The sequence below is a fragment of the Pan paniscus genome, chromosome 3, assembly GCF_029289425.2.
Source record: "Pan paniscus chromosome 3, NHGRI_mPanPan1-v2.0_pri, whole genome shotgun sequence".
Lineage (NCBI taxonomy): Eukaryota > Metazoa > Chordata > Mammalia > Primates > Hominidae > Pan > Pan paniscus.
Genome location: NC_073252.2, coordinates 96,165,728 through 96,182,233, shown reverse-complemented (window position 1 = coordinate 96,182,233; position 16,506 = coordinate 96,165,728). Strand labels below are relative to the sequence as shown.

Genomic DNA, 16,506 nt, shown 5'->3' with positions numbered 1-16,506 from the left:
TTTTTTAGGGTTAGCTTTTTGTTCAATAAATACCAGATCTTATTTTCTTTTTGTAATAATTATTCAGATAGGTTTATAATAATGCTCTGAATTGGAAAAAAATCATAACTAACCAAGAAAACTAATACATTTTACAAAATTTTGAATATATTGGTCTAATATACCTAGATAATCTTATTATTCCATAGTTTAATTGCAGGACATGTTGCTGTAGAAAGAATTTCTTTGCTTACATAAATATTTATAGGTTTAAAATTGAGAACTCTTAATTTCTATTTGAATTTTCTGAAGGAAAAAGACATCATATTATGAAAATGTTAACGTCAAGAGAGATCAACAACAAAATTATTGTTCATTTATCCCACGACTATATGAAATAATAGTATTGCAGGAGAAAAAAAAGGTAAGTTGAAAAGTGGCTAATGCATATATTTTCCCAATTTTAAGATCATTGAATCCTGTTATCACAAGGTTACTGTGCTCTTTGATCTAATGTGCCTGATAGCTAATCGTCATTCAATGAATATTGTAGAAGGAAGTATTTATTATTTCTGTCAAGTGGTTGCTGTCTCTGCTTGAAAACCTTCTTGCAAAGAACTCATGACTCCTAAGTTGGTTTTTTAAATGATTTAAATGCAAGAAAAATGAAACAAAGGGTAGAACACAAAAATCCCTGTGAATTTTCAAAAGCCAAATTTTACAATCCCTACATTATTACCATTTACTGCTGTTTTTTTTCTGACCCAGTCAGATGTAAGAGGCCTCTAACTGGATCCAAGCCTGTTAATTAGGGGATCAAATCCCATCCTGGACCCAGTCCCATTTCTGTTAAAACATCCAAACCCAGTTTGGGAGAGAAATTTGCTCAAAGAAACTCAGAGAGCTCAAAACACAAATCCTTGGAGCTCTGAACTTGGGAGAGAGAACTTACCACAACCCTCAGCCGCTCTGAGGAATCAAGGACACAAGTGGGTCCTTGCAGGGTCCTTGCAGCTACCTTGCTTGTTCACTCAGCATTCCTGGGGTCATTAGAAGCTCTACGTTGGACCCCGCTTCTGACACCATCTGTTAAAAGAAAAACTTTAACCAAATTTAAAGGAGTGTGATTGAGCAATAAATGATTTGTGAATTGGGCAGCCCCCAGAATCACAGTAAATTTAGAGAGACTCCAGGGATGCCTTTTGGTCAGAATAAATTTATAGACAAAAACAGGGAAATGACACACAGGAATTGAAAGTGAGATACAGAAACAACTGGATTGGTTATAGCTTGGCATTTGCCTTATTTGAACACAGTTTGAACACTCAGCAGCGTATGAGTGGTTGAAGTATGGCTGCTGGGATTGGCCAAGACGCAGCTATTGTTACAGGTACATACTACTAAGTTAGGTTTTCAATCTTGTCTGCCTATTAAGTTAGGTTGCAGTTTGTCCACAACAATGGTAATACTAGATATCTTGGGGTGTTGGGGAGTAGATGGGGAAACATGTGAATGTTCTAAAAAGCTGAAGATTTGATTGCTTCTTAGTGTGTTCCTTTCTAGTGAGATCTAATGTACAGTTTAAATTTGACCTTACATAAGGGTAATTTACCTCTAATTACATATATGCTCTGAAATACATAATTTAAAAAATGTGAGCTTACCCAGAGGCTTGTTTATTATTAAATGTAATGTGACTCTTTCTTTTGAAAATCAACTCTGTGAAAACAAGTCTGATAAAATAAGAATTTTGAAGTATCAAAGAGAATTTATAATTAAAGCAGAAATGTGAAAGTATTGTTATTTTTGCATATTTAGTATAATATAAAATAAACGCTTTGCTTAAAATTGAAGATTTGTACAATCACTTTTTCTATCACAGTATCTTAAAACTAGAGAAATAAAAATCAGAAGAATCACTTTTTATTTCTTTACCTTATACATAGTAAAAAGAATAAGGAATTAAACTGAATGAACTGGTTAAAATATAGGGGCTTTATTGTATGTAGCATTTTCTCAGTGCTTTATTGTCATAGCAAATATTTGTTCCTAAGGTGTAAAAAATTTTAATTTAAATTTTCAGGCAATGAGGGAAGATGGAACCTTATTCATTCCCTAAATTCCAAATTTTTTGGCTTATAAAATGCTAAATGGTAGTTTCTCCTGATTATTTTGACATGGAACCATTAAATTTTCCATTGTTTTGTTATATACACAACTAAATGCTGACACTGATTGTGCATGTTTGCATGTGTGTGTATAGGCAAGCGAGTAGGAAAAGGCAGGGATGATTTAAAAGTGAATTTGGATGACTGTGTCACTAGCAGAGGTGGTCATCACAGAAGCTACTCATTATGATGAGCAGATAATGAGTTCAGCTTCAGACAATTGAATTTGGAGAAAAATTACCAATGGACAGTAGAAATTTGAAAATAGAATTTGTAATAGAAATTATGGGTAGAGATACTGATTTGGCAGTCATACTCATGAAGGTGATAATTGAAGTAATGAGGTTGCTGTAGAAGAGAATACAAAGATGAGAAGAAAATTAAGAACAGATCCTGGAGGAACACAGATTTTGAGAGTGAGGCATGATAGAAGAGCTAGAGGAGAGATAATTAGTGAAGTAGGAAGTGAATTAGGGAATTTAGATACCAAGGATAGAGATTCAAAAAGGAAAGATTATAGAAATATTTTTATTTTTATTTATTTTATTTTATTTTATTTTTTTGAGATGGAGTTTTGCTTTTCTTGCCCAGGCTGGAGTGCAATGGTACGATCTCGGCTCACTGCAACCTCCGCCTCCTGGGTTCAAGTGATTCTGCTGCCTCAGCCTCCCAAGTAGCTGGGATTACAGGCATGCACCACCATGCCTGGCTAATTTTGTATTTTTAGTAGAGACAGGGTTTCTCTGTGTTGGTCAGGCTGGTCTCGAACTCCTGACCTCAGGTGATCCACCCACTTCAGCCTCCCAAAGTGCTAGGATTACAGGTGTGAGTCACCACGCCCAGCCCTGAAATATTTTTATAGAAAGATGGTCATGATAGGTTAGTAAATAAAAAAGCAAATGCATAATATGATTTTTATTACTATTAATAAGTGTATGTACATTTAGTCATAGTAAAATATTTATACTGTTTAACTCAAAGTGGTGAAATTATGGGTGACTTTTATCTTTTCTGCTTAGTTGAATTTTCTATTGTTTTATAATGAACATGTTAATTAAAAAGATAATGAAATTGCAATAACTGTAAAAGAAGAGCTCATGGAGAGGAATGCAGGACAAGAACAAGGCTTTATATTTAGTTAATGAAAGGTATTGAGAGAGTATGTATTTTAATTATTGTGAGTATTGAGAGAACAGTTTTTGTAGCAGATAAAAGTTAGATTCCATGGAATAAGGGAAATGGGACCAGGCAATAGAAACATTGAATATATAATATCTATGATTATAATTATTTGTTATATATTATATTACATGTTAATATATTACATGATATATTCCATATTAATATACATTATGTTGTATTGTTATATATTATATTAATATATGTTATATATAATGACAATATTATATATAATATTCAATGCCTCTACCACCTTCTACCACTAGAACTTTGATGGTAAAGGGAAGAAGAAAAATCAGATGGTCGATTGAAAAGATAACAGAATGAGAGACATTTTAATTTTGGGGGCAGCATATTCTTAGAATAGTTGAAGGATCCAGTGGGAATAGAGGAGCTACAGAAATGCATAGAACTGATAATTAATAGAGTAATGTTCAGAAGCAGATGATCAAAGGGACCCAAGGCATAAACAGCTAGTTTATATTAAAGAGGAACAGAAATACCTCTTTTTTTATGAAAAGGAAGAAAGAATGGATGATGAAAGAGATCAGGGATTAGAAAGCTTTTTCTGTAAAGGGGCAGATATTAAATATTTAGAATTCGTGGGTCATATAATCTCTTCCACAGCTACTCAACTGCTGTTGTAGCACAAAAGGAGCCATGGACAATATATGGATGAATAATATTCCAGTAAAACTTTCATTTACAAAAGCAGACAGTAGCTGGATGTGGGTTATAGGCCATAGTTTGCAGATCCCTGAAAGACAAATATAGAGGCATATAGGAGATCCAGTAATTTTATTTGGATAACCTATGTTGTTCTGGTGATGTATTCAATGAAGTCCTCTTCAGAGGTGAGGGAGGTAGGTATTCAGTAATTGAGAAGAATGGAATACATATCATAATGAATCATAAGGAATGTGACAAATAGTTAAGATAAATAAAATAGTTGCAGGTGGAAGAAAAAGGTCCCATTTTATAGTGGTTAGCACAAGCTCATTATTGACAATATGAGGGCAAGAGTAGAAACCTGTATTGTAGGGCTAAGCATTGCCAGAGGTTGGAGCTATAAAGATTGTTAAGTGGCAAGGGTTTCAGAGAATCAGAGTTTCCAAGGCCAGTATGGTTAATCTTGGAATCAAGGCTAAGGTGGTGGGGGGGGAGATAATGAAATCATAAGGGGATTCATGGCTTCTAAGAACAGGGAAGAATTGAGAATTGTGGTCACTGAGGGTAAATGTTAGAGTTCAATGTCATGGAGAAGAAATTGTTTCTAGTGGTCACAAATCTTGAGTGTTTTCTGTCTATAGGTAGCTGAATTGGAGATTAAATTTGTAATCAGGTGATAAGGGAACTGTAAAAATTTTTTTTAGTTCTGTTTACAAAGCTCTCGCAGGAATTGCTACGCTGCTGCTCTTGCATTGTACTGGGCTATATTTAAGGTTGGGTGATTCTCATGACTGGCCAGTTTTCTGGCTGCTACCTAGAAAATGAGGCTCAAGCTCTTTTTCTTTCTGGGAATCACAAGCCTATTTTGGATAGATCACTCCTTCACACCTCTCAACTTAGCACTTAGCCTTGGGATGGGCAAGTAGAAAACTTAGGGCCCATTCTCAAATTATTATGTTTAAATCTTTTGCTTTTCTTCCAACTCCCTTACTCATGGGATCTTTCTCTAGGCAAGGAGAGAAAATGCATGGGAAAAATGTCTCTCCCATGTTGCTTTCTTCTTTTGCTTTCATACTTGATCCCTAACTTTTTATGATTTCTGGAAATTGTCTCTTATTCTGTATATCTTTCATAGTCTTAGCTGCCTAAATGCAGCTGAACAGAAATGAGAATATGGGAAGAGATTTCAGTGGCAAAGTGCTGCAGAATTTTCAATAGCTGCTATGAACAAAGAAAAAATCTGGTAGGCCAACTGGAGAAATGTCTTAATGTGGGGTCCCAGGGGTGGTAAAAGAGGCAAGAAGAAATAACCAGTTTTAAAGGTCCAAGGAAAATAACACTTTGGAGTACCTCTCCTGCACATTAAGAGCAGCTGAAGGAGGCGGGGTGCAGTGAGTGGCTCACGACTGTAATCCCAGCACTTTGGGAGGCCAAGGTGGGCAGATTGCTTGAGGTCAGGAGTTTGAAACCAGCCTGGCCAATATGGTGAAACCTCATCTCTACTAAAAATACAAAAATTAGTTCAGCATGGTGGCACGTGCCTGTAATCCCAGATACTCAGGAGGCTGAGGCACGAGAATCACTTGAACCTGGGAGGCAGAGGTTGCAGTGAGCCGAGATTGCACCACTGCACTCCAGCCTGGGTGACAGAGCAAGACTCTGTCTCAAAAACAAAACAAAACAAAACAAAAAAAAAAAAGAAAGAAAAAGAAGATATGACTTGAGAAGGTTGGTAAATTTGGTGTGTGATAGGCTTAATAGCTTCACTCCATTTCTTGGCTCTTTAAGTTCGGCAGATGCACCCTTACAATAGATGGTACATAAAAATGAGTTATAGGTAGTAAGTCCTTGAAATTGTCTTGGAATGCTCTTTGCTTATATTGAACCCATTCCTCTTTCTCTTGTTTCTCAAGATTTCAGATTTCCAGGTTGTTTTGACCCTTAATGCTTAATGGTGTTTTTGTCTGAACTTATGATTAATTTGAATAATATTATTTCTTGTATATGGAATATTTTTTGATATATTTATCTAACATCCTCAATTAAACCATAGTTCTTAGAGGACAAATATCTTACATTCTCTTTTTAAAACATATAGTGAAGTGAGGTACCTATGTTTAGTAATGCTTTCTGAATGAATTAATTACAGATCTGAAAAATGGGCAGTTTTATTTAAAATTTTGAATGTAGAGAAATAATTCTTGGGTTTTTTTTCTTTCTTTGTATTTATCCTATTGCCTAAGCAGTATAGTTTTAAAGTAGTAAAATAGTTTAAAGAGTAAGTGCTATAGTGTCATCATTTTTTTGCTTATGTTTTTAATTTAAAATTTTTGTGGGTACATTGGTATATATATTTATAGGTACATGAGCTATTTTGATATAGGTATGCAATGTGTAATAATCATATCATGGAAAATTGGGTATCCGTCTCCTTAAGCATTTATCCTTTGTGTTATAAACAATCCAATTATACTCTTGTAGTTATTTTAAAATGTACAGGTCAGTTGTTATTGACTATAGTCCCCCTGTTGTGCTATTAAATACTAGGTATTTAAAAACATTAAAAAAATTTTTTAGAATTTATTTTGATTTTTAAACTTTGCAGGTACATAGCAGGTATATATATTTTTATGGAGTACATGAGATGTTTTGATACAGGCATGCAATGTGAAATAAGCACATCAAAGAGAATGGGTTATCCATCCCCTTAAGTGCATATCCTTTGAGTTACACAATCAAATTATATTCTCTAAGTTATTTTGAAATGTACAATTAAGTTATTATTGACTCTAATCACCCTATTGTGCTATCAAATAGTAGGCCTTATTCATTCTTTCTATTTATTTTTCATACCCAGTAACCATCCCCACCTCCTTGTGAGCCTCATCCCCTGGCCATCCCAGCATCTGGTAATCATCCTTCTGCGATCTATCTATGTGAGTTCAGTTGCTTTGATTTTTAGATCTCACAAATAAGTGAGAACATGTGATGTTTGTCTTTCTGTGCCTGGCTTATTTCAGTTAACATAATGACCTCCAGTTCCATCCATGTTGTTGCAAATGACAGAATCTCATTCTTTTGTATGGCTAAATAATTCTCTGTTGTGAATATGTACCACATTTTCTTTATCCATTCATCTATTGATGGACACTTAAACTGCTCCCAAATCTTAGCTACTGTCAAGAGTGCTGCTGTAAACATGGGAGTGCATATATCTCTTTGATATATTGATTTCATTTATTTTGGCTGTATGCCTAGCAGTGGGGTTGCTGGTTCATATGGCAGCTCTATTTTTAGTTTTTTTTTTGAGGAACCTCTAAACTGTTCTTCATAGTGGTTACACTAATTTACATTCCCACCATCAGTGTACAAGGGTTTCCTTTCCTCCACATTTCCACCAGCATTTGACTTTTAGAAAAGGCATTTTAATTAGGGTGAGATCATATCTCACTGTAGTTTTGATTTGGATTTCTCTGATGATCAATTATGTTCATCACCTTTTCATAGGCTTGTTGCCATTTGTATTTCTTCTTTTGGGAGCTATCTATTGAAATCTTTTGCCCATTTTTAAATTGGATTATTAGATTTTTCCCTATAGGGTTGTTTGAGCTCCTTATATGTTCTCGTTATGAATCCCTTGTCAGATGGGTAGTTTGCAAATATTTTCTCTCATTCTGTGAGCTGTCTCTTCACTTTGTTGATTGTTTCCTTTGCTGTGCAGAAATCTTTTTAACTTGATGTGATACCATTTGTCCATTTTTGCTTTGGTTACCTGTGCTTGTGGGGTATCATTCAGGAAATCTTTGCCCAGTCCAATGTCCTGGAGAGTTTCTCCAATGTTTTCTTTTAGTAATTTCATACTTTGGAGTCATAGATTTAAGTCTTCAATCCATTTTGATTTGATTTTTGTGTAAGGCAAGAGAGAGAGGTCTAGTTTCATCCTTCTGGATATGGATATCCAGTTTTCCTAGCACCACTTATTGAAGAGACTGTTTTTTCCCCAATGTATGTTCTTAGCACCTTAGTCAAAAATGAGTTCACTATAGGTGTGTGGGTTTTTTTTCCGGGTTCTCTATTCTGTTTCGTTAGTCTACATGTCTGTTTTTATGCCAGTACCATGGTGTTTTGGTTACTGTAGCTCTGTAATATTGAGGTTAGGTAATGTGATTCCTCCAGTTTTGCTCTTTTTGCTTAGGATAGCTTTAGTTATTTGGGTCTTTTGTGATTCCACATACATTTTAGGATGTTTTTTTCTTTTTGTTTCTGTGAAAAATGTCATTGGTATCTTGATAGGGATTGCGCTGGCTCTGTAGATTGCTTTGGGTATCATGGGCATTTTAACAGTATTGATTCTTCCAATCGATGAACAAGGAATATCTTTCTATCTTTTGGTGTCTGCTTCAATTTCTTTCATCAGTGTTTTATAGCTTTCATTGCAGAGGTCTTTCACTTCTTTGGTTAAGTTAATTCGTAGGTATTCAATTTTATTTGTGGCTATTGTAAATGGGATTACTTTTTTTGATTTCTTCTTCAGATTGTTCACTGTTGGCATATAGAAACGCTACTGATTTTTATATGTTGATTTTTACCCTGCAACTTTACTGAATTTATCAGTTCAAATAATTTTTTTTGTGGAGTCTTTAGGTTTTCCGGAATATAAGATCATATCGGCAAACAAGGATAATTTGACTTCTTCCTTTCCAATTCGGATGCCTTTTATTTCTTTCTCTTGTCTGATTTCTCTAGCTAGGACTTCTAGTACTATGTTGAGTAACAGTGGTGAAAGTGGACATCCTTGTCATGTTCCATGTCTTAGAGGAAAGGCTCCCAGTTTTTCCCATTCAGTATGATATTGACTGAGGGTCTGTCATATATGGCTTTTACTATGTTGAGGTATGTTCCTTCTATACCTGGTTTTTTGAGGGTTTTTATCAGGCAAGTATGTTGAACTTTATCAAATGTTTTTCCAGCATCAATTGAAATGACCATATAGTTTTTGTCTTTCATTCTGTTGCTATGAGGTATCACATGCATTGATTTGCATATGTTGAACTGTTCTTGCATCCCTAGGATAAATCCCACTTGGTTATGATGAGTGATCTTTTAAGTATATTGCTGAATATGGTTTGCTAGTATTTGTTGAGGATTTTTGCATCTAAGTTCGTCAGGGATATTGACCATCAGGCATAGTTTTGTGTTTTTGATATGTCCTTGTCTGATTTTGGTATTGGGGTAATACTGGCCTCATAGAATGAGTTTGGAAGTAATCTCTTCTTTTCTATTTTTTGGAATAGTTCGAGTAGGATTGATATTAGTTCTTCTTTTAATGTTTGGTAAAATTCAGCAGTGAAGCCATCACGTCCCAGGCTTTTCTTTACTGAGATACTTTTTATTATGGCTTTGATCTTATTACTTGTTCTGTTCAGGTTTTGGATTTCTTTGTGGGTTAACCTTGGTAGGTTGTATGTGTCTAGGAATTTATTCATTTCTTCCGGATTTTCCAATTTAGTGGCATATAGTTGCTCATAGTAGCCACTAATGATCCTTTGAATTTCTGCAAATTCATTCCTTTGAATGATCTTTGAATTTTCTTTTTTACCTCTGATTTTATTTATTTGGATCTTCTCTTTTTCATAGTTAGTCTGGCTAAAGGTTTGTCAATTTGTTTATCTTTTCAAAAAATCATTTTTTGTTTCATTAATCTTTTGTATAGTTTTCTTCATTTCAAATTCATTTATTTCTACTCTGATCTTTATTATTTCTTTTCTTTTACTAATTTTGGGTTTGGTTTGCTCTTGCCATTTTAGTTCTTGAAGATGCATCATTAGGTTCTTTATCTGAAATTTTTCTACTTTTTGGTGTAGGGGCTTATTGCTATAAACTTTCCTCTTCTTAATGCTTTTGCTGTATCTCATAGGTTTTGGTATATTTCCATTATCATTTGTTTCAAGATTTTTTTTTTCTTTTTTTGAGACAGGGTTTCACTCCTGTTACCCAGGCTGGAATGTAGTGGCATAATCATGGCTCACTGCAGCCTTGACTTCCTGGGCTCAGGTGATCCTCCTACCTCAGCTTCCTGAGTAGCTGGGACTACAGGTATATGCTGCCATGCCTGGCTAATTGTTTTTGTGCTTTTGTAGAGACGAAGTCTCCCCATGTTGCCCAGGCTGGTCTTAAACTTCTGGGTTCAAGCAATCCTCCTGCCTTAGCAATCCTCCTGCCTTGGCCTCCCAAAGTGCTGGGATTACAGGTGTGAGCCACCATGCTCAGCCCATTTCAAGATATTTTTAAACTTTCTTCTTAATTTCTTCATTGACTCACTGATCATTAAGGAGCATATTGCTTAATTTCCATGTGTTTGTATAGTTTCAAAAATTTCTCTTGTTATTTATTTCCAGTTTTATTCCATTGTTGTCAGAGAAAATACTTGATATGATTTCATTTTTTTGAATTTTCAAAGACTTTTTGTGGACTAACATATAGTCTATTCTTGAGAATGATCTATATGCTGAGGAGAAGAGTGTGTATTCTGCATTGAGTGAAATGTTCTGTAAATATCTCTAGGTCCACTTGTTCTATAGTGCAGATTAAGTTTGATGTTTCTTTGTTGATTTTCTCTTTGGGAGATCTGTCTGGTGCTGAAAGTGGGGTGTTGAAGTCTCCAGCTGTTGTTGTATTGGTGTATATCTTTTCTTTAGCTCTTATAATATTTGCTTTATATATCTGTGTTCTCCCATGTTGGGTACATATGTATTTATAATCATTTTATCTTCTTGCTAAATTGACCACTTTGTCATTATATAATGACCTTCTTTGTCTCTTCTTACAGTTTTTGTTTTGGAATCCATGTTGACTGATGTAAGTATAGCTACTCTTGCTCTTTTTTGGTTTCCATTGGCATGGTGTGTCTTTTTCCATCCTTTTACTTTCAGTCTCTGTGCATCTTTATAGAAGTGTGTTTCTTGTCGGCAGCATAACACTGGGTCTTTAAAAACATCTGTTCAGCTGCTCTATGTCTTTTAATTGGAGAGTTTAGTCCATTTACATTCAATGTTATTATTGATAAGTAAGGACTGACGTCTGCAATTTTGTTATTTGTTTTCTGGTTGTTTTGTGGTCTTCTGTTCCTTTTTTCATGCCTTCCTGTCTTCCTTTTCGTGGAAGTGATTTTCTTCGGTGGAATGCTTTAATATTTTGCTTATATGTTGTATGTTTTTTGATTTGAGGCTACCATGAGGCTTCCAAATACTATCTTGTAACCCATTATTTTAAACTGTTGTAATTCTAATTATATAAGCAAATAACATGCAGAAAGAAACTAATAAAAACACTACACTTTAACTTAATTCTCTGTTTTTTTAACTTTTTGTTGTTTTTCCTTATGTCCTATTGTACTACCTAGGTCTTGTAGTTGTTATTTTTGATTGGTTCATCATTTGGTCTTTATACTTAGTCAAGTATAAGCTTATTTTAACAAGCATAAACAACTATATACTTTGTTAAGTATAACACTGTAATTTAGTGTTTGGGAATTTACCTGATGTTCTATTATACTGTGGCTAAGCTAGCACTCAAACTATAATATGAAGTCCTTCTTGACCTTCACTCCCCTTTCCACAGGCAGAGGAGCCTCTCCCTGTGTCCACTACCACCACTGGTCCATGGGGGGTTGAGGTGGAGGGGTTGTGCTAGGCCACTGCCAATGTTCACTTAAAGCCCAAGGGCTCTTCTGTCAGTTTGTGATGAATGCTGCCTGGCCTGGGACACACCCTTCAGGTCAGTGGGCTCCCCTCTGACCCAGGGCAGGTCCAGAAATGCTGTCCAAGAGCCTAGGCCTGGACTCGGGGACCCCAAAAGCCTGCTTGTTGCTCTACTCCACTGGTCGAGTTGGTGCGAGACAAAGTCCCCTTTACTCTGCTTTTTAAAAACAGAATGAGTCTTTCACTGTAGCCACCACAGCTGGGAATGTGCTGGGTTATCACTGAAGCCAGCACATTTCAGAACCCAAGGCACAAGGCAAACTCCCTAGTTATCACTGCTGATTATTCAGGGCCCAAGGGCTCTTTAGTCAGCAGGTAATGAATCATGCCTTTGCTTCAAGGCAGCAGGTTTCCTTTTGGCCCAGGGTGTGTCTAGAAATATCATTCAGGAGCTAGGGCCTGGAATGGAGGCTTCACAACTCTGCTCAATACTCTATCCAAAGTCCTCTTTACTCTTCACTCTCTTTAAGCAGAAGGAAGGAGTCACTTTCATTGCTATAAGCTGCACTGCCTGGGATTGTGGGAGGCATGGCACAAGCTCTCCTTTAGCTGCACCAGCTGGTATCTCCCTAGGTCCTGTGCTATCCTAGCTTCCTGGCTCTAAACCCAGTCTACTACTATGAATTGCCTAGAAATTGCAGTCCTTCTGTCCTAGACTGTCTTTCAAGTTTACCTAGGACCCCAGAGCACTTCACTCCGTGTAACAAGACTTCCTGAGAAACTCTAGTTCCAACCACTGGGATGGGTGATTCCCCTCTGGCTAGGGCTAGTCCAAATGCTCCTTCTATGCATAGGTGCTGGCTGAGCTCAGCATGGCTTTATTTTCCACTCTGACAGGGCAGCACCAAGTTCAATGTAAAGTCCCCCAATTGCTGTGCTTTGCCTCTCCAAAATGTACTGATTCTGTCTCTGTGCTGCATGGCTACAGTTGGGGGATGGGGAAGGAGTGACATCAATGATTCAAGACTATATCCCCTGCCTTCCTCAATGCCTCTTTTAGCGTTATGAAGTCAAAACCAGGTACTGTGATTGCCACCTGGGTTTTGGTATTTGTGACGGTGGTTTTCTTCATGTAGATAGTTGTTAAAATTTTGTGTTCCAGCAGGAGAGATGAATGGTGTAGGCTTCTATTCCATCATCTTTCTCCCCCTCCTATAGTATCTTTGGATTTAAGCATTTTCTGATATTGCAACAAAATGTGTAATAATATGAATATAATATTTTAATCAATGTGTGTTTTTTAAATCATAACTGTCCTTGAATTTACTTAATTTGTACATGTAGTGTTGTTTTAATATATCTTTTGAATATTTATGACATTATAATTTACTGAGAATTCCTGTTAAAAAACACAAATATTAACTTTTATGCAACCTGAATAGTTCACTAAGGAATGTCTTGCCTTTGGCAATGAAAAATTTTTTAGTATCTTTCTTAATATTAACAAAGTCTTTAAGATAAATCTTTACTATGCAAAAACATTTGGTAATTGTTTCTATTGAAGTTCTTTAATTTGGTAATACAAAATATATGAAGTTGCTGTATTAGCTTTGTATTAGTTCAAATAACTGAGTACAGTTTCACTAGGTGGCGCCAATACTTTGGCTCTTTATTGACATAACACCTTATTTATTCGTTCATTTCTCAAATTCATTAAAACAAATGCCTAAAAATTATGTGGCAAGATACGAAAATTTGCCTTGAAGTTCATTTGAGCAAATCCTAAACTGGAAATTTTAGTTCTTTTGGCAGTTCTGCCAAATGAAAATACCTTGGAACTATTTAAAAATATTATTTAGATTCTAGCTGCAAACTAAGTTATTTCTATTCATCTATATAAATTTATCAAAATTATTAGACTTTTAAAAGTTATATTAAAAGATGTTATTTATAGACTAGGTTATTCTCTTGATTAGTATAAAATTTTAGGTTACATAAAATAATTTACTAATATAGATCTTAAATAGAAAGTTTTAGTTTCAAATAAGTAAAATTATGCTAAACAGGTTAATAATAAGGACATGAAAGGCAGAAATAATTTAAAACTTTCTGTGTTTTTTTCTTTAATGGGTGGATTGTTCCATTAATTTCGATGTAAACATTTTTACTTTCTTCCTTATCATTGTTAGTCTTTAATATTTATTAAATTATGTGGTTACTTGGCTTTATAACAGGCACTTGGCAATTTATTACTGTTAGTAATATGTGGTAGTGGCCTTGGTTTTGAGGGTGAACAGAGACTTAAGAAGACTTGCACATAATTAAACACGCTTTTCCCCCCAAACCTAAATTAGTTGTTCATGTTACAGTTACTGTATCTCAAATTCTGATTGCTCACTTTTCCCATTTTCTAAGGAAAGTTTTTCAATTTTTAAATTATGGATTTTAAAGAAGTGAAAAAAGTGTCAATAAAGATGGAAGGGTTGAATTATTAAAAGATAAATGGACAAAATTATATGTGAGAGAAGGAGTGAGGAAGAGATTGAAAACATTTAGTTATTGCTTTAACAATAATTCAGTATCTTTTGGGAGAGCACCTTATCTCTTCAAGTCTTATTGTAAAATAGTTTGTACTGCACTGAGTGAGTTTTATATACCAAAGTCATACTCATTCATGGTAAAATTTTAAGATGTGTATAAAATAAATAAAACCTTTTGTATATATTTATGGTTTAGTGGTAAATAATTCAGACTTTGGAATCACACTGCATTCAATTTCTTGCTCCATCACAAAGATGGAGGCTTGCTCTTCAAAGCCTCAATATTCTTCCTTTTAAGTCTCTAAAATATGAATAATAATACTCTACAAAAAGGTTATTGTGAGAATCCAACGATATCTGAATATATGTGTATATACACACAATGCTTAACACAGTGTCTGACATTTGTTAATATTCAGTAAATGATAGTTATTATTATTACTCAATGAACAATTAATTAAACACCTATTATATGCTGTGGATAGAAAGATGATGAATAGGGCAAAGCTTCTTGAATCAAGGCGTTCACATTCCTCAATGGAAGATACAAATATCTAAACAATTATACAATGAGATCCAAATAAAGTCAATGAGGCTTAAAAGGAGAAATGCGTTGATTTTGCTTGGGGAATGATAGAAATCAAGAAAGGATTCTAAAGTGTGTTAGAGTTATATTTTGAAGGACAAGTAGCTATTTGTCAGACGGAGTACAACATTCCAGGCAATGAAGATTTGTAAAGCCATGAAGGTGTGAGAAAGCAACTTGTATTTTTATCTATAGGAGATTTTGGGCCAGTAAACATTTTAAGCAGTTGATTCATGAACAGATTTGTAATCTCAGAAAGTTAGAACAGGTAATTGTTAGGCAAATGGATGGGATCTGAGAGTAGAGAGAGAGAGGGAAATCATGAGGTAATGCATAGTGGTTCACATAGTGAATGCCTGTATTAAAATAGTTAAATGAGACTGATAATGAGGGGAAAGTACAAATACTTAGGTGTTAGCATTGATTTTATCTAGTGATTAATTTGATGTGGGAGGATGAGTGAGAAAGGAGTATTGATGATGACTTTTAGATTTTTTGCTTAGAATACTAGGTAAATGATGATATGGAGATTTGGACAGAGAGGATATAAGAAGCATGTGACATTTTGTGTGTGTGTGTATGTATTTGTGTGTGTGTGTAGCTGTGTGTAGTATTGGAGAATCAGATTATTTTTAGCATCTATTATATAGGCATAAGTGTCTTGAAGGCAGTCAGAAAATTGAGGAGGATCTCAACTAGAGATTTAGGAACCAGCCTTTGCGTTAAATTACACAATCTATAGGGATTAGGGACTTAATCTGGGATATTTAGTGCTAAGTGGAGGAAGGGGGACCTAAGAAAGAAATAAAGAAGAAGGATTGAAAGTGTCACGATTAATAGATGACACAAACAAAAGGAAACATATCCCATGCTGATGGTTGGGGAGAATCAATATTGTGAAAATAACCATGTTGCCCAAAGCAATCTACAGATTCAATGCAATTCCCATCAAAATACCATCATCATTCTTCACAGAATTAAGGTAAACAATTCTGAAATCCATATGGAACACAAAAAGAGCCTGCATAGCCAAAGCAATACTAAGCAAAAAGAACAAATCTGGAAGTATCGCATTACCAGACTTCAAATTATACTACAAGCCTATATGTACCAAAAATAAAACATGGTACCGGTATAAAAATAGGCATGTAGACCAATGAAACAGAATAGAAAACCCAGAAATAAAGCCACATACTTACAGCCAACTAACTAATCTTTGACAAAGCATACAAAAACATAAATTGGTAAAGGACATTCTATTCTATAAATGGTGCTGGGAAAACTGGCAAGCCACATGTAGAAGAATGAAATTGGATCTCCATCTCTCACCTTATACAAAAATCAACTCAAGATGAATCAACGACTTAAATTTAAGACCTGAAACCATAAAAATTCTAGGAAATAACATCAGAAAAACTGCTTTAGACATTGGCTTAGGCAAATAATTCATAACTAAGACCCCAAAAGCAAATGCAACAAAAACAAAGATAAATAAATGGGACCCAATTAAACTAAAAAGTTTCAGCACAGCAAAAGAAATAATCAGCAGAGTAAAGAGAAAACCCACAGGGTGGGAGAAAATATTCACAAACTATGCATCTGACAAAGGACTAGTATTCAGAATTTACAAGGAAGTCAAACAAATAAACAAGAAAAAAATAAATACTCCCATCAAAAGGGGGGCA

At 35.0% G+C, this 16,506-nt stretch overlaps 1 protein-coding gene across 4 annotated transcripts in view; it reads left to right on the top strand.

Annotated features, from left to right (window-relative positions):
* STPG2 (sperm tail PG-rich repeat containing 2) overlaps positions 1-16,506 on the top strand; it is a 718,556-nt gene that overhangs the window by 37,249 nt on the left and 664,801 nt on the right. For all 4 annotated transcript variants that reach the window (XM_055111640.1, XM_055111641.1, XM_055111639.1 and 1 more), the window contains exon 6: positions 292-403. In XM_055111640.1, coding sequence (XP_054967615.1) covers positions 292-403 — 112 coding nt within the window. The remainder of the gene's footprint in view (positions 1-291; positions 404-16,506) is intronic.